This window comes from Pithys albifrons, chromosome 4 (genome assembly GCF_047495875.1).
Source record: "Pithys albifrons albifrons isolate INPA30051 chromosome 4, PitAlb_v1, whole genome shotgun sequence".
In the NCBI taxonomy this organism is placed as follows: Eukaryota; Metazoa; Chordata; class Aves; order Passeriformes; family Thamnophilidae; genus Pithys; species Pithys albifrons.
This window is the reverse complement of record NC_092461.1, coordinates 48,965,646-48,991,078: the sequence shown is the minus strand read 5'-3', so window position 1 is coordinate 48,991,078 and position 25,433 is coordinate 48,965,646. Positions and strand designations below refer to the sequence as shown.

The 25,433-nt window shown below is 42.5% G+C and overlaps 1 protein-coding gene across 3 annotated transcripts in view; it reads right to left on the bottom strand.

The window, feature by feature from the left end:
• AZIN1 (antizyme inhibitor 1) overlaps positions 1-25,433 on the bottom strand; it is a 49,669-nt gene that overhangs the window by 4,959 nt on the left and 19,277 nt on the right. Inside the window, exons 1-6 of one of the 3 annotated variants that reach the window (XM_071554053.1) lie at positions 22,326-22,348; positions 14,343-14,480; positions 7,533-7,730; positions 5,322-5,495; positions 4,874-5,046; positions 1,138-1,272 (exon numbers count right to left, since the gene is read on the bottom strand). In XM_071554053.1, coding sequence (XP_071410154.1) covers positions 1,138-1,272; positions 4,874-5,046; positions 5,322-5,495; positions 7,533-7,634 — 584 coding nt within the window. In that variant the 5' untranslated portion in view covers positions 7,635-7,730; positions 14,343-14,480; positions 22,326-22,348. Of the gene's footprint in view, positions 1-1,137; positions 1,273-4,873; positions 5,047-5,321; positions 5,496-7,532; positions 7,731-14,342; positions 14,481-20,060; positions 20,364-22,325; positions 22,349-25,433 lie in introns of those variants that run through there. The other 2 variants (XM_071554051.1, XM_071554052.1) reach the window with 2 other exon arrangements.

Below are 25,433 nucleotides of genomic sequence, written 5' to 3'. Positions count from 1 at the left end.
CTGAGGTAGTTACTGCGGTGCTAAAACTACTGCCAGTGTGCCCCACAGGCTTCAGGGTGAGCATGGTCTGTTGGTTTTGACAGACCATCCACACATCCAACTGTGCCCCAACATTCTATACTCCAAGTCTACTCCTTTAAGGAATGTCATTTTGAGGCAAGGGTCATTCTTCAAACACTTTCATGAATGTATATGTGGATTTTTACATTTTATTTAAATAAAAACACACAATAGCCATCTGATTTTTGATAAGTTGGTTAAGGGATTATATGAAAATGCACATTTTCTCAGAAGTATCCTCTAACTTTTTAGTATATTTGTCATTTGTAATTATTATAGTATGTTTAGGCTTTAATTTAGCACCAATTTCGAACTGATATACATAAAAACGGTTGTTTAAGTCTTCAAAATCAGGCTTAATTCTAATTTTTACTTTTACTGTCTCAATGACCCACCCTATTTTATTTGTTTGATTGCTTTTCTAAAACATTCGTGAGCACGTGACACATGAGTAGCTGAGGGCAGACAACAAACTTACGCATATATTTTTCTTCCATATAGTAAAATATCTGTCAAGCTTCCAATTAAAACGTCACAGATAATTTGAAAGATCTTGGAACACTAGGATTCATTCCTGCCACCAGCAAGTCAAAAACCTGGGTACTTTGTCTTGATATGATCAAAGAGTGACAGAGCTGAACTCTTGGAAAATCTGACTCTGCATTCATCTTTTTCAAACTCTGTCCAACCTATTCCATGCTGTACTAGCTCTTATCTGATACATTGTTTATTGCTGGAAAAATGCAAACCAAGTTACCACACAAATTCAAGAGTACAGTTAAGAGAATAGGAGAGGCTTCTAAACTTAGTTTTCATGGTGACAGGATTTCTCATACACCACTTCAAAATGCTTTGTGTCCATAATAGTTACTTTGTTTAATATAAGTTTTTGCTTTTATGTTGACACTTTGCTGGCATGCAAAAACTCATGATTTGTTGTTGTTTGTTTCGGGGTTTTGTTGCCCTTTTTAACCCTGTAAAACAGTGTCAAAGGGAGAAAAATTCTTTTCTAGTCTACATCTCAAGTATGTCATACAAACATCTGCTCGGCCAAGAGAGAACAATGAAGTTACTCACTTGACACCAACTATTTGGACTCCCAGCTCCTTAGCACATTCCATGAGGTGCCTACAGTTCTTCAGAGTGGTGCCAAACTTCATATTCATCTCCTCATCAGCAGTAATACCTTCTGTGGCAATGTGCAGTAAGAGCCTAAGAGAAGGGGAAGATGATTGGGGCAGTTGGTTTACATCATCAGCACATGTGAAGCCTGAAGACTGTCAGAAGTGTGTTGATTATGTTGTCAGTACTCCAGCTCCATCGATGGATGAATCAAGGGAACCTAATAAAAACAATCCTGTACAGAGAAAAAACTAGCTATTAGGGGCTAAAACATGGAGCCAACAAGGACTTCGAAATGCAAGGGATTTCGAAATGCAGCAACTAAGACTCTTTTGTAGCAGCAAGAGTCTGTTGAGTGCTGTAATAAAAGAGAATGTTACCTTCTAATAAAGTGTAGTTCCTCATAAAACCAGTAAGACTGTAATATTTTTCACATCTCTGTCCTCCTTCCTAGCCAAGAGAACATGGAGATTACCCTTCAGTCAGCCACGCATCAGATTTAGTTTAACTCAGCATCTGGGGAACACTAGGCTGATGCACTGAATGCACACCTTGGCCAAGCACACAGACTGGGAACGGGGTAAGGATGTCAGTGCGTTCCCTGCCCCTTCTTCCAGGACACTGTGGAGACCAGAGGCAGCAAATACCATCTCTTACATTCTTATTCAGTGAGACATCTTCCTCGCTCTGGTCAAAGCCTTATCCTGGATACATCTGGCAAAATGCAGTGCCAGTGCTGACAGTTTCTAGGTTAAATTAACACCTGAGTGGCAAAGGCTTGGCAACATCAAAACCTCTACAGGTGTACCCCTAAAACTCACCAATTCAAACTGCTGTGGACCAAGGAAGTCACACCCCCACCCCAAAAGATCAATTAGTCATGTGGTAAACTAAAGAGAAGTCATGACATACATACAGACTGCACAGGGCACATCCCAGCTGAGCAGGGTGGGGAGTGTAAACAAGCAGCAGCAGCTCTGCAGCCAAGTGAAACAGCTCTTTTTAAGACATGCAACAAACAGAACTCAGGCTAGCCACTGCAGAACACATGTTGGACCTAGAGACACCACAACTTCTACAAGTCCTTTCCAGGTGTCTCATGATGTGTTTAAAATGCATTTCATAAAGAGCAAAAAAAAAAATTCCTAAGTTCTCACACAGGTTGCCCAGCAATCCTTGTTAATTTTAATTTATACCATTTCATCATGGGAAACTGTGATTAGCCTCATTTCCTGCTTCTCCACTATCACAGACAATTCTGTTCAAGAATTCTGTAGTCAAACAATATTTTGTAAAGCTTTCAGAAAAATGTGCTAGCTGTAACAAAAACCTGTTACAAGTTAAACTCTTAAAATGTAAAAAAAAAAAGCAAGAAAAAAATCAAGACAATAATACTATGGCTTGTAAACTCACACTAAGATTAGTCAAAACTCCTTAAAGACATCCAATGTTAAATTTCATTGATTAATGGTTGTGGTAGCACTATGAGTGAATCAAGATTTTTTTTTTAAGTACAAACGACAGAGTGTAATTCTGACTTCTGGAAATCTAGTAGGATTCTTCTTGGGTTTCAGCCAGTCAGAGCAGGGGTAGAGGCTGCTATGTTTAGGGTTGGGGTTTTTTATTTTCAAGAAAGCATTTTCTTTAAACAACCTTGCCTCAACTGAAGCTCTTAGGACACCAAGAACCTCAGCAATTAAACCCTGCCTTGAAAAATCTAAAGGTATAAAGAAATGCAATACTAAGCACTCCTTTCTGACATCTCTTCTTTCTTAAAAAAAATAAAATTGCAATCATTCCATTTACTAGGACTTCTAAAGGCAGAAACATCAGTTATAAAAGGAGACCCACCCATCACCAAGTTTAGTGTAAAGTTACACAAATTTTAAGAAAGTGAGAAGGAGAATCACATCTTTCTAAATGCTGTTTCCTCAGCCAAAGCATATTGGCTTCATCTATGCAAACACAACCCAGCTCTAAGAACCACACATAGGAAGAACGAGGCTAATAACAGCAGCTTTGACTCTTTGAAACTCTGTCAAGGAAGAGAAAGAAGAAAACTCATTGTCACTTCAGCATCAACATTAAAATGATCTGAGTAATAAAATAGAGAAAAAAACCCTTCTGCCCAGTAAGAGAGATCAGACCTCTAGAAAATTTATGACAGCAAACTGCACTTCTTTTATAGAAACTGAGTTTCTTGTCTTTGGTAAAGGGGCATTTTTTCAAATATTAGACTATGGGATCCTTGAAAACTAAAGAGTTTATGGTGTTTTCCTATAGCTCATGAAACTCCTTCATTCTGGCTCCCTACTTCACAATTTCTCTGGCTCAAGAAAAACAGGTATCCTAACTTCTCTTGCTGTGCATGTTACCATAGACAAAGTCATCTAAAACCAGCTCTTAGAATCATGAAAATAAATTGACAAAAACTAACAAAACACTAAACCCACCACTGAGTTAACTGGTAAAACATTAACAAACATGAGTCAGCTTTAGCATTGCCAAGAATTTCAAATGCACTATGTATGCAGTTTGCAGAAAAAAGTATTTATCACACATAACATTCTTTCCACAGAAGCCCTTGCTAGAATGCGAGGCACTGACAGACAGCCCTCCGTGAGATGGAGTGTAATCACCAGCAACAGGAATATTAACAGCAACATTAAATCTTGAGGTAGCCTTGAAAAAACAAAACTTCCCCAAATAAACACTAATATCTGCCAAAAAACCCCCAAACCCCCCATAAAAGTCAACTAGGTGAGACGACCAGTATCCAGATTCTGAACTCTGTAAAATCTTTCCAAATTCTGCAACTTTGGCCATAGTTTTGGGAGAAGACATAGCACTTTAATAATGACTGTTTAGAACCAAGGGCTTTGTAAAGGATGTCAGGAATTGAGTTCCTCCAATGATATTTGTGGGAAGCTATACCTCCTTAGTCACTGGAAAGCACTGTAACATTCACTCAGGCTCTGACTCCAAATTACTTACAGGTATGGCCCACAGCCAAAGTACTCACGTGTGACGGATGGGATGTTTAATGACTTGAGTGCCTGTCAGTCCAAGAGATCACAACACATTGGTGACAGCAACAAAATTCTCATATTTAACAAGAAGAACATCAGCTTTGGTCACTTCTTTACAGAAACAGCTGAGCTAATACTGAAGTGACTGAAAGTAGAACTGGAGTCAAATTCCTCACTGTTTTAATAATATGGAAATATCTGTAGGTGTATTTAATACACCTGTGGAGTCCCCAGATGGGACCCAAGGCACATGGTTATTTGCTGATAGTCTCAGCCCTGACTACAGCTGCAGACCCTGATATCCAAACAGAACTCCTTGAAAGCCACAACAGAGCAGGAGCAAGATGGACTTGCAGATGATGAAATGCCAGACCTCTGAACATTTTTTAAATCACTGAAACCTTTACATCAAGACTGCTCTATGAAATCCATTTCTCCTAAGATTTCTTCCAAAACAAGGGCCTTACTATCATGAGCAAGCTGAGACCCAGTAGGGAAAGCTACATAAAAGCTACCTTCAAAGGAGACAAAAGAGAAAAACAGATAGATACAAGTTATTTGTGTTAAAGAAGCCATGTAACTCCTTGCAAATCAAACAACCCAGAATACAGGCAAAATTAAGTTTCCCCTACAGAAAAAGCAAAACCAGAATTGACACTTACTTGGCATTTGGATGGTTACGTGAAATTTTCTTCAGCTCAACATCATTGTCACAAGTCATGATGTTTATCCCAGCTTTCGCTGCATACTTGATCTGAGAGGCTTGCTTGCAAGGATTTGTGTATATGATGTTTTCAGGAGAAATGCCCAGGTCTTGTACCAATGCCATTTCAGACTGAAAGAGCAGGAGAATACCAGAGTTTGACAAAGTCCAGCACACCACCTTTCCTGAATTTTTATTAGATGTGCTCTGCACACCCCATTAAATAGTCAGACATGCTGAAGAAAAACTATCCACTCCTTCTAAGGCAGAAGTACAGATCTCCAACAGGCAGTTACAAAGGAGTTCACAATTCAAATTATATTATTTACAAGCATGGTACAACATCAAAAAGATGGTTTTAAAGCAACAGACATGGAAGAAAAGGCACACAGGTAAGAAAAACTTACTTTACTGGAACATGCAAAACCAATGCCAAGGGTTCCCAGAATTTCAAGGACACCTGGAGTAGAATTGCATCTTACAGGATAAAATGGCTTTATGGGTGCCATCACATTCTGCCATTGTATGTTATTCCTTACAAGCTTTCCAAGATCACCAACATAAAATGCCTTTTTGCCAGTCTGAAATTGGAAGAATAGGAAAATAAAACATCGGAAATTGTGGATTTGTTGCCAAAACAAACAACCCAAAATCTTAAAGGATTATGTACCTTTTTTCACCCTGCTCTTAACTTTTAGATTTGACCTTGAATGATGCTTTTGTTTTTACTTTCACCTAGTAATCTGAAGTAGTTAAAAGAATGATAAAAAAATTAAAGGGAATACCTACCACTTCAGAAATGCTATATGAATGCTATTTAGACAATATTCTGAGCCTCCTGAATAGGAGATTCTACTTAAAATGCCCAATGCTAATTTTATCTAAAAATACAGATTGGGTTACAAATCTCTTCTAACTTTTTATTTTCAGAAGTCTGCAACTATTTAGAGGAAGAAATTCCACTGCAATGAAAGCTTCCACAGTCTCAGCGTAACTTATAGATTATTATACAAGGAATAAAATCTAATGCACTAACATTATTTTAACATCTACCTAATAGCTCATTTTACTGAATATTTTGGTTCAGAAAGTCAAATTTGAGACTGTTTTCCACATTTTGTGAAGCATAAAGTTCAAACAATTTTAAGAACTAAACTCTGTGCTAAAGGTTGCAGAATTAAGTACACAATCTTTAAGAAAATGCACACTTTTCTGGAACTGTTAAGTCCCTCTTGTGCAGCTGTTATACCACAGTCTTTCTCAATATTGAGTCATGATGTGGGTGTAGTGGATCAAAATCCAAACAGATCATTCTACATTTGTTTATAATGTCCACTCAGTAAAATTCCTGTAAATGAATGGCCTACTGTGTATCAGTTAAAGACCATCACAAACTACATGATCTACCTGAATTAAGACTGTACATCAAATGTTCATTCTAGCACTTGACTTTCACAGCTATGAAACTATATATGTAGTGGCTTATTGTATACAAAGTCTTTTTCTGTTTAAAAAACACAAATAGAAATTCCATCGGGTGGAAGCATACTGACCCCCTGTACGGGTCACCAGCAGGAATGGGATCTGGAGCTTTAGATCCATGGCACAGGCCTCTACCCCTTGAGCTAAAGGAGTAAATGAAAGCAGCAGGAGGCAGCTATCCTCTGTGAGCCAGCCAGTGGTTGGAGACATGACATGTTGCCAGTAGTTTACCTATTTATTTGCTAGACAGAAAAAGAATATTAGGAATCAGGATTTGGGAATCCTACACCTGAGTTCAGAAGGCCATGGAATTTAGCTATTTGCTGTACTATAGTTGAGCACTTGCACTTGAACATTAGTTCTGATAAACCAAGGGAAAAGTGAATAGGTATGGTATATTAAGGATACAGGATTTGCTTAATGAAATTTTTTTAAAGCTTGCTCTTTCTACAACCTTGTCTGCAAAACAAAGGCTTACATCTTCTTGCCTCCTAAGAAATGAGTGGCGCTCTATCCAATAGAATTACTACTGTATTCACAGACTTACTCAAATTTCTTTCCAGTTGGTTGCTAAACCTTAGTAGCTTTTAGACTAGTTTGTCTCGAAAGGCACCTGACAATGTGCTCATACCAGCGTTTCCAGTGGGGAGATGAGTAACAGGAAGATGTAAAACTGTAAACCACAATAGCCCACAGAAATTTTAAACATGGCTTTAAACTGGCTCAGCATACATATTTGACTAAGCTTTGCCACATTTTCAGGGAAAGAACCACTACCAAAAATGGTTCTAACTCAATATATCCACTTGCCCAATTTCAGGTTCCTGGTCTAAATCTCATTGCTAATAAAACTTCTTGAAGCAAAGAGATGGGAACCTGTATTTAATCACATCAGCAAGGCTACTTTCCTGCTAGCCACACTCAAGGAGGTAAGAGCTGTTGCCCAAATTTCCCCAATAGAATTCCGCCCAAAGCAAGCAAATAGCAAAGAAGCAGAACTAGAAGAGGAAACTACATAAGGTGAGTGAGGCTTAGCTGACTGTTCCTCTGTTGCTGTCAGCCCATCAGTCCTAAATGCCTTGACCTAATTTGAAAACGTAGGGAACTAAACCAAAAGGTTTGGAAAACAAACTTACATGAGTATGTTCATAAATACAGTTGTCAATAACATCTGCAAGAGTTGCTCCTTCATCCAACAGACCGATGGAGTAATTTGCATCCTCAAGAAATCCTTTCATCTCAGCCGTATTCCACAAAGCCGACAGTCATAAACCAAGAAACACAAGGGATGGGCTTCCAAGCCTTAAATCCGGGTCCTTAAATTATGCAACAAACTGTACAAAGGAAACATAAGTCAACAGGAAAATAGATACAAAGCATACTATACCACTATTTAAGAATTAGAGCTTTCTACATCTGATGTCCTACAAACAGGAATACACATACCCTCCACAAAAAAACAAATATTTTTTCACTCTGTTCACCCTCCATTTGCCAGAGATAAGGAGAAGCCATGTGCACTTGGCTTTAAAATAGCAGAATTGTTTTTCTAATTAGAAGTGTTGGTAGAAACCAGAAATAGTACAGCTGAAAGTCAAAAGTGCTTCATTAGAACTCAAAGTTACAAAAAGAATTTTAGTTTCAAATGCTCACAAGGCCATGGTATTAACTCTGTCTCATGTTTTATCCACCACCTCCAGACAGTTAAAAAACCAAAATCCACAATTAGTAACACACATTTAGCTAATGTTGTCAACAATACAAAGTCACTTCTGCTCAAGCTATTCCTAAGATAACTACGCAGTAGTTGCTCCCGCTTTTCATTACACCAAATAATGGAACAGGAGTCTGTAGGGTTTTGTAAGTTTTCTGCACAACTCAACATGCCCTCTGTATTTCCTAAGAGAGGAATTTACTGCCAGGTGAATTGAACATAGTGGCAGCAAGAATTTTCAGTTCTACTTGAAGCTGAATGATGAAGACAAGCATGCTGGATAAGAAATGCTTCTCACACTTATAATGAATCATATGCTTATTTAAGTGAATCCTGGACGTCCAAAACAATCACAAGAGAGTGAGAATTATCACATTGATGGACAGGTTCAATTACAGTTCCAAAAACAATGACTAGGTGGTAGACACTACAATAACAAGAAAAAAATTCTTTAGTCAGACATATCTCAGCATGAGAGTAACAGCTAAAACTCCCTAAAAATATACTGCCAAACCAAAGACAAGTTTGTGAACAAAGTTTCACTTAGAATCAGTGAAAAAAAAAACATGAACACCACAGGCATCTCCACAAAATATCTGCGATTTTCAGAGGCAGAGGACCAAAAGGTTTAGATATTTTTTACTCCTAGAAAGAAATGCTGGCATCAGCATTTTAGTGAAAATTTGGTACAGCTCTGGAGTATTCAAACCATGAAGATCCAAAGAAGAAAAAACTCAACAGCAGTTTAATTAACATTTCTTTTTATATATATACTGTGACCTAAACAGCCTAATGCTTAACCTCATTATGCATCCTTAGGAACTTGCTGGTTCTGTAATAAAAACTAACTTCCCTTCCACAATAACAATTCTTTTGTTGTCTTCCTGCAAAAAAAGTAACACCAAGGAGGAATAAGCACAACCATGGTGGACACATGCAAGACTGAAGAGATTTCTATTTTCATCAGATTATTCAAAAGCAGCAGATCTGTTAACCATTCAAGAACTTCAAGTTTTTTAATCCTTTCATGACAGAGTGGTGTTAAATAAAAATTTTCAAGCACCTTTTGCACTGCATCTAAATCTACAGGGTCTTTCAGGGTATATAGTATGTTCTATGACTTCCGAAGAGGTTCAAGAAAATTCTGTGGCAACATTTTGATACAAACTATACAGGATGAGCTTCTGTGACTCCCCTTCTTTCCCCTCCTCACTCATCCCTGACCAATACATAATTAAAGTCATTTAACTGCATGCATGCTAGAAGCCACTGGGCTGGCAGAAGCCTAACATCTAACCTCATTATTATTTATTCAAGTTGGACAATTCACGTTTCTGATCTCTCATTAACAAGCTCTCAGTTCCCTGATATATTGTATAAACCTGTCACAGAATCACAGACCATTCTGAGTTGGAAGGGACCCACAAGGATCATCGAGTCCAACTCTTAAATCAATGGCCCACAAAGGGGATTGAACCCATGACCTTGGCATTATTACAACCAAGTTTTAACCAACTGAGCTAATCTCAGGGTCAAAGAGTCTGAAGGCAAAACAAAAGTATTTTAAGGAATTACTGTACATACAAGGGTACTACCCAGCTAGGGTTTAAAGTTTTGGTTGATTTTTTTTTAAAGCTATAAGCCACTTCCTAGACTCTAAAGTGTGCCAATAGCCAAAAGTCCCTTCCACCCCTGATCTACCCTACTGGAAGGTCTCAGCACAGCCACTGGAACCAGTCACAGAACTGAACAGATTTTTAGGCTCCCCAGACACACACACACCCAGCAGGCTAATGGCTTGTACCTTGTATTTCAAATGAAGCAGCTCAATATAAACAACTGCAGGCTTCTCCCCTGGGTGTTCATCAGAGTTACAGTGGAATAGATTTATGCTAATTGTGTAGTATTCTTGAAAGAAAGCCTTTTTTCATAGTTAATGCCTGTGGTGTCTGTAGCTTTCAGACAGAGATGGTGTAGAAGCATACTTCCCTACTTTCCTCCCAAAGCTGCCCTTTTGCTTTTGGGAAGCTGTGTGGTGGGGAGGGGGATAACTGGTTTAAGTAAAGCATGGGAAGAGGATGACTCACACTAACTCACCCAAACCAACAACAAAAAGAACACTTATCTAGTAAGTGAGTTTTGATAAAGATTATTTTCTACACCAGACTTGTCTCCTGTTCATTCATTCAAAAGCATCTTAGGGTCAAGAGGGACCAAAAGGAGCCTATGCTAGTAGAGATTTAATGGAACAGCTTGCAACAAACCATAAACAACCTGGTATAACATCTTCCAGGCTGCTAAATGGTGATTGTTTTTTCTAAACACATCCAAGACAGAAGCTTTTCCATTTAGCAAAATTAATCCAGTAAAAAAGCCAACATTAGCCCAACAACTACTGCCCAATTTCCCCTTTCTGGAACAAATTACATCGTCTTGTTGAGAACAGGATAGGAAGAATATTCTACAAAGAGCAGACAAACTCCTAGGAGCACAGCCACAGCACCACTACCAGAGTGGATACTTGAGTAGTTTCCTTAAGGGGTTAATACATTACAGCAGGATTTGGGACTGTGCTGTCATCTTAATATGTTCTGGCACCTCTCCTGAAGGTGGGGAGGAGAATCCGTGATAAAATTTGCAGAAGGAAGTCTAAAGGGTGGTTTAGGACTTCTTTTTAATGTCTCTGAGATGAGTCAGAAATCATTACAGTACAGAGTTCAGTCCTCGCTGGAAGTGCTGACTTGCTGCAAGTCATTATTTGACAGACTTGGTGTGGTAACACCACCCATTTTCGCACCTGAAATGTTAGTCTGCACGATGCTCCAGGACATACATTTTAAGGCAAACAAAAGCTGTCAAGTGGTATGAGACTTCTACACATGCATGTAATTGCTTTCTTTGAAGTAAGCGTTACATCCTCAGGCTCTTTATGGTTTAACACAATGACTTCCCAGATGAAGAACTCTTAAGGTAAAAGTAAACACTGCAATTAATGCAGACATCTGGAATAAAAGAGAATGAAAATGCTCTGAAAAGAGATTAAACACATGCTTGTCATAGGCAAGCATCTATAACATAAAATTTTCTTTTTTGCTTTACATCCTCAGAACTACATACTGTTTAGACTAAAAAAAACACCAAAAAACTCCAAACACCCTTAGGTTTATTTCTTTCATTAAAAATTTCCTCTGCAAACAACAGACTCTGCATACCAAACAGGCTCCCAGTAATGCCTTTTAACTACATCCTACTAAACAAAATAAATATTTACAAGAGTAACAATTATGCTGATGCAAAAATCATAGAGAAGTAAAAATACACTAATCTCACATTCATTACAATACTGGTGTTTCAGGGGTAACAGATGGAAGAAGAAACAACATTTAGTCACTGACACTGGCAATTAAGTACTGAACAGATATACTGAAAAGGTAGAAACATGAATACTCTGTTTTCAGTGCAGGAAATGCCTATTTATAATAGGAATATCTTTCTAGAAACCTACTCCAAAGATGCCACTTCACCAACTTGCATCACTAAGTCAGTCAGCTGAAGGCAGCCACCGACCAACTGATGGAAATGCTGAAACAGGTGAGGTTTGGGTGGTTTTTTGGGTTTTGGTTTTGTGGAGTTTTTTTGCATTACTCAAGTTGTCTCCCAGTAGAAATTCACTGAGGGTCACAGAGTACCTGTACAGCTTAGGTTAGTTGCATCCTATCATACTCTCAGGACCATTCCACACAGTTAAATGAGCAATGTAACAACAGCAATGCTGCTAGAGTAGAGACCAAAAAGTAATGGCCCATCCCATATCTTCTACAGGAACCAAGCTTTCAGGAACTTCCTTCTGCATTCTTGAAGTTGTAATATGTTATTCAGGGCCAATAAACCTACAAAGCTCCCCCAAAGAATGAATATACTCACTTCTGTGGTACCAGACCAGCACTTCTCTTTCACAACAGTACACTCACTTCCCTATCCTACTTTCTTACTTGCTCAGTCAGTATAAGTATTTGGCCTCCCCATTGTTCCCCTAACACTCCAAACTCCCAGCCCTCCTGCTCCCCAGTTGCCACCCAAGCTCCATTTAAACAAAGTCAAGAGAGCTTTAAAGGTTAGCCAGTCTAGAGAGCCACTGCTTCCACTTGGCATAGACAGGGCATGTAAATAGATCAGATTTCTGTTGCTAATTACCATAACTTCTGATAAAGCTGATTTTTAAAGGAGCAAGACTTCAGGCCACAGTTGCTAGACTGCTCAAGATAGAACTAAACCTCAAGTTCAAAGGAGGAAAGATTAATGGGAATGTAAGTACACCTTCAGACAGATGACTTTTATTTGAGTTGCATCAGAACATAACATTACAGTTATATATAAAAGCTCAATTGAACTTTTTTCCATTAAATCACTTGGCAATTTGAGCAAGACTCAAAGTGCCAACCACATGGGCAGCTTGCACCTTAGTTGTTTTTGAGGCAATTACCTGTCCTTCAGCACACCAACACAGGTACTGATTTCCTGGCAAACACTTCTGCTACTGACATCACCACTACACTCACTACTGAACTACTTATATTAGTTCACAGTACATTATTATCGAACACATAATAGATCCAAGCTCAAAATTCACACACATCACCTGAACATTCTGCTGCAGATACAGCAAATCCAGTGGCATTTCCACTCCAGGACAAGCTGTACCTTGCACTGTTTGTCACAGCACATGAGCCTACCAGTTAGAGAAGGACTATCTCAATGAAGGTACAAGAACAGCTTCTCCTCAAAGAGTAAAAACTTCTGTCACAGCCTTCACAAGATTAAGAAATTAAAATGCACATATAGTTCATTAATATTTTGAACTTTAGTAATTCCTTTTTAACAATTCTTCTGCTTTATCTTTTTACTATTTCACTTTATTCCTGTTGAAATACAAAGTGTCATGCAAAAGTTCTACCCACACAGAAGAGTAAGCCAAAACTCAAAAGCTGAACAGAAGAAAAAAATTTTCCTAATATTTTGATTATAAAAATCACACCTAAAAAATAACAGTGATATTTAGAAAATTTTCAGTGTTAACTGAATTCACTTTATGAATAGAGTATTTAACTACAAAGAACCAGACATATGCAGTTAATTCAGTAAGTTTCAAACAAAAGGAACATAACCTTTGGAGATAAAGCCCAAAGTCATGACAAACCAAGCCCATCCTGTGCCTCTGCTATTGCGGTTTTTTCAAAGAGCAAGTTTATCTACATTAAGTACCTTATTAGGAGGCATACTGACACAATTGGCATTTGGAATCTTTGTGGTCTAAAAAAACCCAGTACCTGGCCCAGTAAGATGTACTTAACCATCCTCAAGTTCTACATTAAAAAGCATTATATAATTTAGAAGTACTAAACTAAACAAAAATGCATTCAGCTAAGACAGAGAGAAAGTAATACTGTACAAATACTGTATAAAGGCAGCTTAACTCAGATATTACAAATGCATTTAAGACTATTGTTAAAAATACATAAAGCTATTTTAAGTTAACAGGACATAACCACACACATTCCAGGGTTTTCTGTGCTCCTTAAGATCAGCTAAGTACACTTATTTGTTTTCAGTTATCAGAGTCTTGTTTCACTTTAGTAACTATTTGCCCCTTCAAAACTTCAAGGCATTTATAATTGGTACATAATTTCCATCCAACACTAAATTACACATTCTACTGTAGCTCAACTACAACTATTTGTGGAAGTGGATACTAATTAGCAAATAATACAGACAGGTGTTTGGGAAGGCACAACCTTCATGATCAGCATTAGTTACAGTTTACAATAGCAAATTTCAATTATTTCAGTATAAAACTATCCTAAAAAAACATACAGTACTCAGAAAGTCATAATTTCATGCCAACAGTCATGCAGTCCAGTTCATGACTTCAGAATTATCACAGAGACTGAAGTTACAGCATTTTATTTTAGGATTTCTGCAGCCAACACTCCTAATTCAGAAAAGTAGATGTATTTACCAAGTCTACTCACACATGGTTAAGTCTCTCAGAATTTTATCAGATAATTGTATTGAGAAAAGTGCTAGATCAATAAAATTTATAGTCCCCCACCAAAGGAAAGCCCCATGTAATTTGGATAATCTACATCCAGTTATCTTGCTTATCAAAAAGCCAATACAAGCTGTATTTTTGGAAGTGCTTATCTTCCCTGCATGCAGATGAAGAGAGACTTACATGGACAAGTTAGGAGATGGAACCCTACTATCATCAGCTAGGTTCCCAAGGTGGCTCAGCGTTGAAGTCGAACTGTTCTCTATAAAGCACTTCTCCTAAGCCCTCTGGATAGTTGTAAACTTGATCAGAGATTTTGCCCTGTAGGAAGAAAAAAACGCACACAAAAATAAATTTCACAGCCATAATAGAATAAAAGCTTTATCTCAAAACATGTAACAAATGCCATTTCAGTAGTGCTTTTAAGGAGGCTTGCAAGACCCCACCATGAAAGTTTATAATCACATAAAACATCCAGTTCTCAAGAGTGAATGCAAACTCTGAGCCAGAACAAGTCAGACATATGAAGAACTGCTAAAACACATTAAACTGCTTGTTTGTACTTATCTTTCACAGCCTGAGCCACAAGATTTTCAAAATAAATGGCAAAGAGCTCTACATGATCCTGCTATAGTGTAGTACATCTTAATACTGGTCTGTCCTCCCAGAAGTGTTTTTAACCCTGTTACCACTGCATTCTTCCCCTCCCCACTTTTTATTTCAGAATTCCCTTGCCATGTTCTTTCTCCCTCTGCTGTGAATGAACACGGCATGTGGATGTACAAGCTACGTGGCTGAAAAATACTGCTTTATATAGTGAAACTGAACACCACACAGGCAAATCCAGAGTGAGCAAGACCATTAAAAGAAACTTCTGCTTGCCTTCAGGAATGAGGAAACATTTCAGCTGGCCCTTAAAGGCTATTACTCTCAACACCAAAGCAGCATTTTAAAATTACTCAAATTAAGGTAAAGCAATCACAAACATGAACATAAAAAGGAAACATTTATTAACCCTGTTGAGAAGTTATTTCCCCTAAAAGGAATGATAATTTTCATGGGATTAAATACACAACCAAACTGGTCACATGTAAACCCAACATACAACAAAGTTCATAGAAATTCACTGTTGATTATGGCATGAAACATGGAACATACCAACCTACTGTAAAACTAAACCTTTGCTCATCTCATTATTTAAATACTACATGGACTGACTACAAAAAACTGACTTCTGGGAATCACCTAACCCAAATGATCATCTTTCAACTGCATTAGTTAAGCAAACTGAAGTGCACTTTTCCACTTATTCCTGCTATTGGAAAGCTTAACTAGTATACTCTATAAAGTACAAAGTAACAAACAGAATTAATGCAACTTGAGGGTAACTTTCACAGCAACTCCACAGAGCAATCCCTTCAGCTTTACCACATAAATTAACATTTGGTAGCATACAGCATTAAAAATAAACCTCAATGCTTCAAAATTGAGATATTAAGCAATTTTGCCAGCTAGAGTGAATGTATATGCTTTTTCTTTTACTAAAGCAAGATGTCAGTAACATTTAGTTCTCAGACTATGCACACAGGAGTTTTACAAAAGGAAAGTGTTGTCAGCTTTTAAAATTAACTAGCAGTTCCACTATTTCCTTGTGCTGTTCTGATTATGCTCAAGAATTCATACAAATTTTCCAGTGGTTATGAATTGAAGTTCACCTTCCAAGCCAAACAAGTCATTAAACACAGGTGCTTCTAGGGAGAGCACATGACCTTCAGAGCAGAACTCAAAAAGCCATACTTCAGCCAAATATCACCTGCAGTATTATTCCAATAAATATTCTCACATGTTCCAAGGAAAAAACTGTGCTCCTGTGGAGCTGGAATGAAAATCAACCATTTTCTGTAGCAACAGTCAACTATGAGCAGAGCTGAGTTCTAATTGTCCTTCAGAATTTCTTTTAAACGAGAATTACTTAGCTAAAGGATTTACACAAACATACAAAATAGTCTGACTGCTCTCTTTTGTGCAGGTTTGCCAATTCTAAACATTCAGAGGAAAACAGTACAATTTGAGCCTTTCCAGTCACTGTAATTTTAGTCTGCTTTAACCAGCAAAAAGAGGGAGTTTGCTGTACTGTGGCAGAGTAGGGCTACCATTTTAAGCACCAGAAGCATATCAGATGTCTACAGCCCGTAAGGACAAACAGCTTTACAGAAATTGCACATGTCATCAGCAATAATGAAGCATCCATTTCTTAAGGGTCTTGAAATAGGTATAGAAGCAAAAGCATTATTTGCTAAACAGTGAGCTTTGAGTGGTAGAATAATCAGCAAGGCAGCTCTGTCTTTTAATACTCAAGTGACACCTATATGCACTTATATATCTATCATCTGTTAGTATACTCTACTAGCAAGTGTCTCAAGTTTGACTACACCTCAAGCAACTACAATAGTAATAACTCACTCCCCTAGTTGCCCACAGCACATAGTTTGGCAGAACTGTATCCCTGCAGCAAGCTCTGGGTATCCAGCAGAGGCCAGGCTTTTTACAGCTCAAGACCCCCTCAGTCCCCCACATCTGATGCTGACAGGCCTACAAAACCAGGCATCAACACTTTTTCTTATGATCCACTGCAACCATTTATGAAAAGAGACCCTTTAGTGGCCTGAGCTAAAATATCCATGAACCAAATACATAAAATCTAGCATTACGATGACCTTGCACATTCACACTAAGTGCCAGACTTGGAGGCACCAAAGTTACTCTGGTCCACAAAAAAACCCCCAAATCCGGCATGTTTGAGTTACAGTAAGCCTTTTCCAGATCAGGGTCAGGGCATTGTGGCAAGGCAATCCCTAGGGTGGGATGCAGGTCCAGAAGGAAGAAGAGGTCCCTGAAGAATTCTCTCATCAACCACACTCTTACTCCAGCGCTACATCAACAGTATTTAGAACTGAAACTTACCATTATACCCAAACTAGCACATTACACAATTAAACCTCGCTTTCAGGAAGGGACAGTCTTAATTCTCTTCCAGAGCATTCTGTTTCTGCTGTAATTAGAGAGATGGAATCATTTCCAGGACACATAGCCCAGCGTTGCTGCAATGATACACCGGCACAGCCCTCCAGCACAAGGAGCAGCGAGAGGCACAGGCTGCCGGCCTGGGGGCAGCTGCAGTGCTGAATGGCAGCTCGCACGCCTCCTGCCTCCAGGAAAACTGCCTTCAAAGGAGAAACATTCCCACTCCTGTTCTCCACCACACAACACCCTTCTCCTCCCAAAGACCCCACCCCATTCTTTTTCTGGGGTTTCCATCTTCCCCTGGAGCTGACGGTCCAGCGGGAGGGATGGAGGGCAGAAGGCTGGCTCTGGCTCCACGGGGGTCTCAGCCCACGGCGGGCAGAGCAGGCAGGGAAGGGAGTTCACCACAGCCAGAGACACACGGGGAGGGGGGCTGCCTTGTCACAAGCATCAGCCACAGCAGCAGCAGCATTGTTCACACGGTGACAGGAAGGAAAGAACTAGACTGGACCAGTCCAGACTGGAACAAACCCCTCCTACCATCACCATTATTCACAACTCCCACCTCTCCCCCCAGCTCCGCTGCCTCCCACGTTTATCCAGGGAAGAATAGCGGGCAAGTGCAGTATTTTCGGAGCCAAAAATCCAGCCGCTGGGGAGGGCAGAAGAAGTAGGGCAGGACTCCCCTCCAACCCACTGCCATGCAAGAGACACGGCCACGCAGCTGACTAGGTGGGTAGGCAGGTCTATGTTACTGGACGTCACACAGTGTTTTCCTTCAGGGTGGCTATAACCGACTGGGACTACACAAATCCTGCTCAGTCACCAGAGGCTGCTGCAGAGGTCTGAAACACAGCGCTTCTCCTGCCCACATGTCAGCTGTGCAAGATTTTGCAGTGCAGGAGGTGCAGTTCAGAAAGGCTTGAAAGATGATTCAAGCTCACTTTCTTACCTCTTCACCACAACCAGGTTCCCCCAGCACAAACATGCATCTTCTTGGGCTCAGAATAAGCCCAGACTGATGACTGGAAAAGACCCGCAGTGCTGTTTTAGTACAGGACATTCTCCTCAGCCACACCAGCTGCCCTATAATCCTGCACTTGCACCATCTCCCTTTACAGATGCATGAGCCCCCTGCTCTCACCGTGTTTTCAACTCCCCTATAACCAGGAACAGACACATCTGCTGACCTCTCACCACTATAACCAGTTATGGGCACCTTTTCTGAGCTATTAAACACGGAACAGCGCTGCAGCAAGCACACACACACACACTCAGGACACCCCCACATTCAGGTGCACACACTACACACACAGAGCCAGCAGCTGAGCAATGACTGGGCTCTTCTCCGTACTTTCCAAAAGCCACTGGTACAGCAGTGGCCAGCTGGACCAGTCAAGCCAAGGAGGCTGAGGCTTAACCAAGACCTCCAGGACTGGCAGCACCAAACCTGCTACGGCTACACTAACGCTGACCAAGGGGAGGGGGAAAGCGTGCACTCCTGAGCTGACCAGCAGCCGCCCCCGGCAAAGTGAGGAGTCTGCTGATGGGGGCAAGGCTCCACTTTCTCATGCCGGGGGACCCCTACAGCCCCTCTGCGCAAAGGCGACTTGTCCCGTCATCCCAGCTCGTCCCGGAAAGCGTCACTTGTGCAATGGTCTCACAACTACTGCGATGCCCTGGCAGTTTCCCGGCTGCCCCCCTGATCCCCGGTGTGCCCCTGCCCACTGATGGCGAGGGGACAGGTGAGCCTCGTGACGGCGCGGCTCAGGTGCGTGGACAGCGGAGCGCGAGAGCCCGGATGGATGATCTGCCTCATAGAAGCACAACATGGCCCCTGAGAAGCGGGCAAGGAGACGCCGCGGCCATGCCAGCGGCACCTCTCCAGGCTGTGCTCTCCTCCTCCTTCCCAGCACCCAAGCCCGTCACACACACGGGCGCTGTCCCCGAGCCCGGGGCAGCCTCCAGCGGGCGGGTCACAGCGGGGAAGGGCGCCGCCGGCGCTCGCGCTCCCCAACGAGCAGCTGCCACGGGGCACCGGTCAGCCCCTGCCTGGAGGCCCGGCCCTCGCTCTGCGTCCCGGGCAGGGGCACCCTGCGAGCGGCAGCAGCGCATGGAGGGCGCGGGTCTCTCGCCGCGGGCACTGCCCCGGCTGCGAGGGTGGAAGACACGGCGCAGCCCCCTCCGCAGGAATCCGCCATGTTAGGGCGGCCGCCGAGCCCCCGTTGCCCGCGGCGCCGGCGGCCCCTCCGCGCTGCCGCATCCCGGGGGCTGCGGGAGAAGGGCCGGGGCTCCGCCGCACCGCCGGCCCCGCTGCGCGGCCTCCGCTCGGCCCCGGCGCCGCTCGCTCGCGGCATTGTCCGCCATGTTAGCGCGGCGGCCGCTGACCCTCCTCCCGCCGCCGCCCGGCGCTCCGGGGCAGGGGGTCCCGCTGCCCGCCCGGCCCCGCATCGGGCCCCGCACCGCCCGGCACGCCGGGGCACGGGGGGAGCTCCGGCTCTGACTCATCCTGCCGCTCTCCATCTGCCGCCGCCGCTGCCGGTCGCAGCCGGTCTCGCCCCGCGCCGCCGGGCGCAGAAAGGGCAGCGGGAGGCACCGGCCCCCTCCTCAGCCCGCCCTGCCAGGCAGCGCCAGGGTGGCGGTGCTGCCACCGGGCTCCCCTCCGCCCACCCCTGGCGCCACGGCCACCGCTCCCCTTCCATCCCCGCACGGCCCCAGGCCCCGCGACGGGGGAAGCCCCTGTCGCTCCCTCCCGCCGTTGTGTCCAGGGATGCCCCGGCCCGCTCCGAAGCTCAGGGTGGGCGTCGCCGCCGCCCCCTCCCTCCCGCCGCCTCCCCGCGGGCGGCGAGAGCCCCGGGACCCCGCTCCGGTACTCACGTGAGATAACGGCCCGAAAGATTTGGTAAATCGTCTTCTCTTTTTAGGCGGAATTTTTAAAGAGGGATGTGGGAACCTACAGCAGAAATACAGGCGGCGGCAGTGGCGCCTTCCAGGGCCATAGGCTGCGGGGGCGGCCGACGGGGAAAGCGCAGCGCGGCGCTGGGAGCGGAGGGCACAGGCGGAGAGAGACAGAGCCGGAGCGGGCCGGGGGCTGCGGCAGCGGCGAGCGGAGGCGGGAGCGTGGCCGGCGGGCGACGAGCGAGCGACGACACGGGACGAGAAGAAGTGAACGCTACCGGCAGCGCATTTATAGAGCGGGAGGGTGGGGCGGGGCCCAGGGAAGCGTCACCGCTCCAGGGGTGGGACCCGCCGCCACCACCCGCCGAGGCGGCCCGGGCGCGATGGGCGCGATGGACGCGACCGGCCGGCGGGGCTGCTGTGTCGCCGGCGGGGCCGGTGTGTGTCGCTGACGGGGGCGGTGTTTGTCCCCGACGAGGCTGGTGTGTGTCCCCGGAGGGGTTGGTGTTTGTCCCCGACGAGGCCGATGTGTGTCCCCGGAGGGGCTGGTGTGTGTCCCCGACGAGGCTGGTTTGTCACCGGCTGGCCGGCTGGCACCGAGAGTGCTGTAGGAGCGTTCAGGTGTTTGGGTAGTGCCTGGCAGAAGGCAGGGCAGGGACACAGTCGGCATCCCCTCAGGATCCCGGGCAAGTGGTTAGCCATAACATGTCTTCATAGGGCACCTGGGATCTGTGCTTCTGTCATGGTGTCCACAAATCCAAGACCCATCGTGTGTCCCTACAGTTTTGAGCAGGTGGGAAAAGAACCCAGGGCTTAATGGCCAGCCAGAAGCCTTTCAACCGAGTTGACAACAGCGTGACGGCTCGCCCTGATCCCCTGGACATTGAAAAGCTGCTCATAACAGACACCAGAGCAGACTAATCATAGCTGGCAACCTCAGTTTTCCAGCAATTTCAAGCCTTCAAGAGTCCTGTAAGTAAATACATGAATGGAAGGATTTAGCTGACCCATAAAATTCTCTGGGACTCTGGGACATCTTCAACACATACCAAAGCCTTTAGTCCTTTCTTAACATCCTTGTGAGGAAGAGCTGCTCAGCTGCAAGTGGAAAAGAGTCATTCAGAGGTGAGATGCCTCAGTTAAAGGTCAAAAAACTATTCCATGGTGGAGCTGAGGATGAACCCTGATCTGCCAGCCTGACTCTGTTTTGTCAATTTTACCAAATCACACAGGGCTGCTTTTTAAAAAGCTCCTTCCAGTAGTCAAAATTCTTTCCAGACACTAAAATATGCAGTTATGCAGTTCACTGAGACCCACCAAAATATATACTTTTTCTGGAAAGTACTTCTTCCTCTTGGGGAACACTTATTTTCTTTTTAAATGGTATGTTAGTACAGTTTGGATATTTATTTTTTCCAAAGCAAATTTGGGTTTGTTTAGTTTTATAGCAGAGAGAATTTAGAACAGCAGTGAATTGATACACATCTGTCATCTCTTCAGAAAAAAATGGGACTGAGGTATCACTGCAGAAGGGATGGAGTTTGTTCACTCTTTTAATCTGTTAGCACCTTCTCTTTCACAAATAATTTGACATGAGGAGTAAGTGAACTGGCAAATATATGCAGTCTCATTACAGTGTCTCTTCTTTCCTGATTACAGCACTAGTAGGTTATGGATGAAGTCAGTAAAAGCAGACACATTGATTAGTAAGTCAGAAGACCTCTTGCATATGTTTTCAAGAAACCCAGTGTTGAGGACAAAAATGGAGTGGTTTACACATTTGGGCACATTTGGTATCACACCCTTCATTGGTGACTTACCTGTTTTTTGAGCTCCTATTTCAGAATACAAGTGGAGGAGAATTCAGATTATATTAAAAGACAAAACAACAAACAAACAACACACACAACCCCAACAAACAATCAATCAAACAATGACCCCCACCCCCCCCCAACCCCACCCCCCAAAAAACATCCCCCAAAATAAACCCAAACCAGAAAAAGCTGTAGAAAGATAGGAAGAGAAATTTAGGCAGAGCCTGGTCATGGCACATTAAATGTGAATCATTAACAGGCAAAAAAAGGAGGAAGGAATAGAGGGGAGGACAAAGGTTATAGCGATATACACACAGGAAAAAAACAGAAAGGTATATTCTTTGGGAAGGTAGGTTTTAAAACATATCTTTGGAAGGGATATAAACTGGGACAAAGACTTGATTAGTTTGGAGGTATTACTATGTATTACCTGTGTTCTTAGGTAGCTCCTGATAGTAATATCTGAAGATATCCCAATGATAAATGAGTGATCCAACTGGCACATCAGTGGATACCACCTTGTTTACGTTCATCTTCCCAGAAGAGTTTTTGTTTTGGTAGATAGGGGATGTTTTTAATATTCTTACTGGGAATTAGAAAACAGATGGACTATTTAAGAGGAGAGGATAGTCACGTAGGACAGGAAAAAGAACTTCAGTTTGATATGCCAGTAATTGAGGGCACTGTCAAGTATTTTAAAAATGTATGGAGAGAGGGAGGATTTCCTGCTCATGGAGGAAGCAACACTTGAAAATAGAAACATAAACTTCATCCTCTCAAATCTACTGGAAAAAACAAAAGAAAGAGTGGCACAAGTTTTGGGAGAGTATAAGACTGAACTGTGTGGTTACTTTATATAAATGGGGAAAAAAGATAGATGAATGCATTAGACAGTGTTTCCGCTACTACAGGTGATATTAATGCAGAACTAGAAAACTGATGCCACTGTGCAATGTATATATATTTAGTATAGTGCTACTCAAAACAGCAGTTCTGCTTCATCTCGAGAGGCAAAATGTAAAAAAGTGAACATAAAATTTCCTTCTACCTCATTTCTCTGTTTTAATACTTGGATTTCTAGCCTTGTATGGCTCCATACCCACGTTTTGTAGATTACTAGAGTAGCAATTCCCATTTTCTGCCCTAAAGATAGAAAGGCAGCAGAGTGCAAAATGCATCTCCAGCTCTGAGTTCCCCTTACTTTCAACTGTGAGGCACTTTTACCACCTTTTGGACTTGTTTTGCCTCCACAATTTTTTTTCAGCATGGTTCACAGTTGGATGTAGCCAAAATCAGGTGTTATCCCTATGACGCAGATAAACTGAAGCAGGAAAGACACCCTTTCCCACTTCATCTTTTGGAGTGCAAAAAATACTCACTAGCGAGGCAACTCAGTGGTCAGGAGCTCCAGATGTCCAGCTCCATGACCTTCCCTGCTAATCCCAAGTATTTCCTTCTCTTTATGTCTTCCTAAGGGCTACCTTTTTTTCTCCTCTGGTTCTCCCATTTCCTCTCTCTCTTGGATGCACCCTCTATCACCAGGCATCAGCAGCAGAGTCAGATTCCTTTCCTGCAGTGACAGGATGAGGTTATTTCCTCCTTCATCTCCCCTTCCCCTTCCCCTCCTGCTGCCAACTCCTGCAGTGGTCAGTGTTTTTTCTTAAAGCTTCAGGTGCAGGAATTATGTGATTACACAAGAATTTCATCTTCCATTGAGAATAAAATGTTCCTAGCTACTGAAAACCTCACATGACAGAAAACAAACACAAATAATGATCAACCTTCTGATGCAGGGAAAAGGCTGCTTCAATTTCTGAATGCTGGAACATGATAATATGGTCCCTATTCTGGCTCCTTTTACATTTAGTGGCACTTCGTGTAGTTAACACTTGGTATAGTTAAAAATGTATAGCTACCCAGCTGGAGAACTCAGCTGTTGGGGTGGGAGGAAAGAATGAATCCAAACCACATTTTTGTCTGAGCAGTTCAGGGCAGGAACGTCAGTGCAAAGGGCAGAGGGACAAGAAAAGGAAGTGAAGGCTGTGACAGCTCTGGATCCCTCATGCGCACAATGTCATAGAAATGTTAGAACTCCAGTAGTTCCTCTTTTAATAAAATAACCTGTATAAATACGATCTTGCAGAAGTAGTACCAGTTGATACTCTGATCTTCAGACCTTTTTCATCACTATGTACTTGGGAGCTATCACTGTTTAGTCCACTTGGCAGAAATGCTGATAACCAGCTAGAAGATGATTCATAATTATTAAAAGCTCAGAGATGGTGGAAGGGAAGACATTGCTGCCTTAACTCTTACAGACCAGTCACCTCTCACCCATATTTACCACCTGATTTGCTGGATCAAAACAACTAGGGTAGAAATAAGGTTCCAACTTTCTAGTGCGGATTAATTTCATTTCAGAAAAGTGTAATTTCTATGGACAATAATTACAGAATAGATCTCAGACTCAGGCCAAGTTGTTTACACAAAGTTAATGGAAGCATCAGCTCAAAGTACTACATAAAGACATCACAAGTAAGTAAAATTAAATTGGGGTTGTTTTTTAAAGTCAAAGGAGGAAAGAGCAAGAGAAAAGTCAGTCTTGGCTTAGGAGTATCCTGTAATATATCAGAAGCTCATTTCAGTCCAATGCTAGAATGATTTCACCTCCAAAAAATCCAGATGGGATTGGTAGAAACTATAAGAAAAGAGCTGAAAAGAAATTAATGTCTGTTGTGGTTTAACCCCAGCCAGGCACCAAGCCCCATGCAGCCACTCACTCACTCCCCACCAGTGGGACTGGAGAGAGAATCAGAAGCGTAAAAACTAGAAAACTTGTGGATTGTGATAAAGACAATTTAATAGGGAAATCAAAAGTCACATATACAAGCAAATCAAAACAAGGAATTAATTCATTGCTTCCCATGGGCAGGCAGATGTTCAGCTGTCTCCAGGAGAGCAGGGACCCATCACATGTAACTGTTATTTGGGAAGATAAATGCCACCACTCCAGATGTCCCCCTGTTCCTCTTTCTTCCCTCCACTTTATATACTGACCATGATGTCATATGGTATGGAATATACCTCTGGTCAGTTTGAGTCATCTGTCCTGACTGTGTCTCCTCTCAGCCTCCCATCCACCCCCATCTTCTTCACCAGTGTAACAGTACAAAAAGCAGAAAAGGCCTTGGCTCTGTGCAAGCCCTGATCAGCAACAACAAAAGCATCACTGTATTATCAACCCTGTATTCAGCACAGTTTCAAAACACAGCCCCATACTAGCCATTGTGAAGAAAATGAACTTTATTCCAGCCAAAGCCAGCATAATATCCAAGCTACTAAATAAGTACTATTGAAGAGAATATTCAGATATGAGCATTACTTCAGAGTCTATCTACCTCCATGCCTACTCCATATTAACTGGTAAAGAAAACTCAAATGTTTCAAGTACCTACAACAGGATATGGACTTTTTACTATCAGGAAATGAGTCCAAGTCCAGCTCAGGTTAGAAATTACTCAGACTCTTTACATGATAG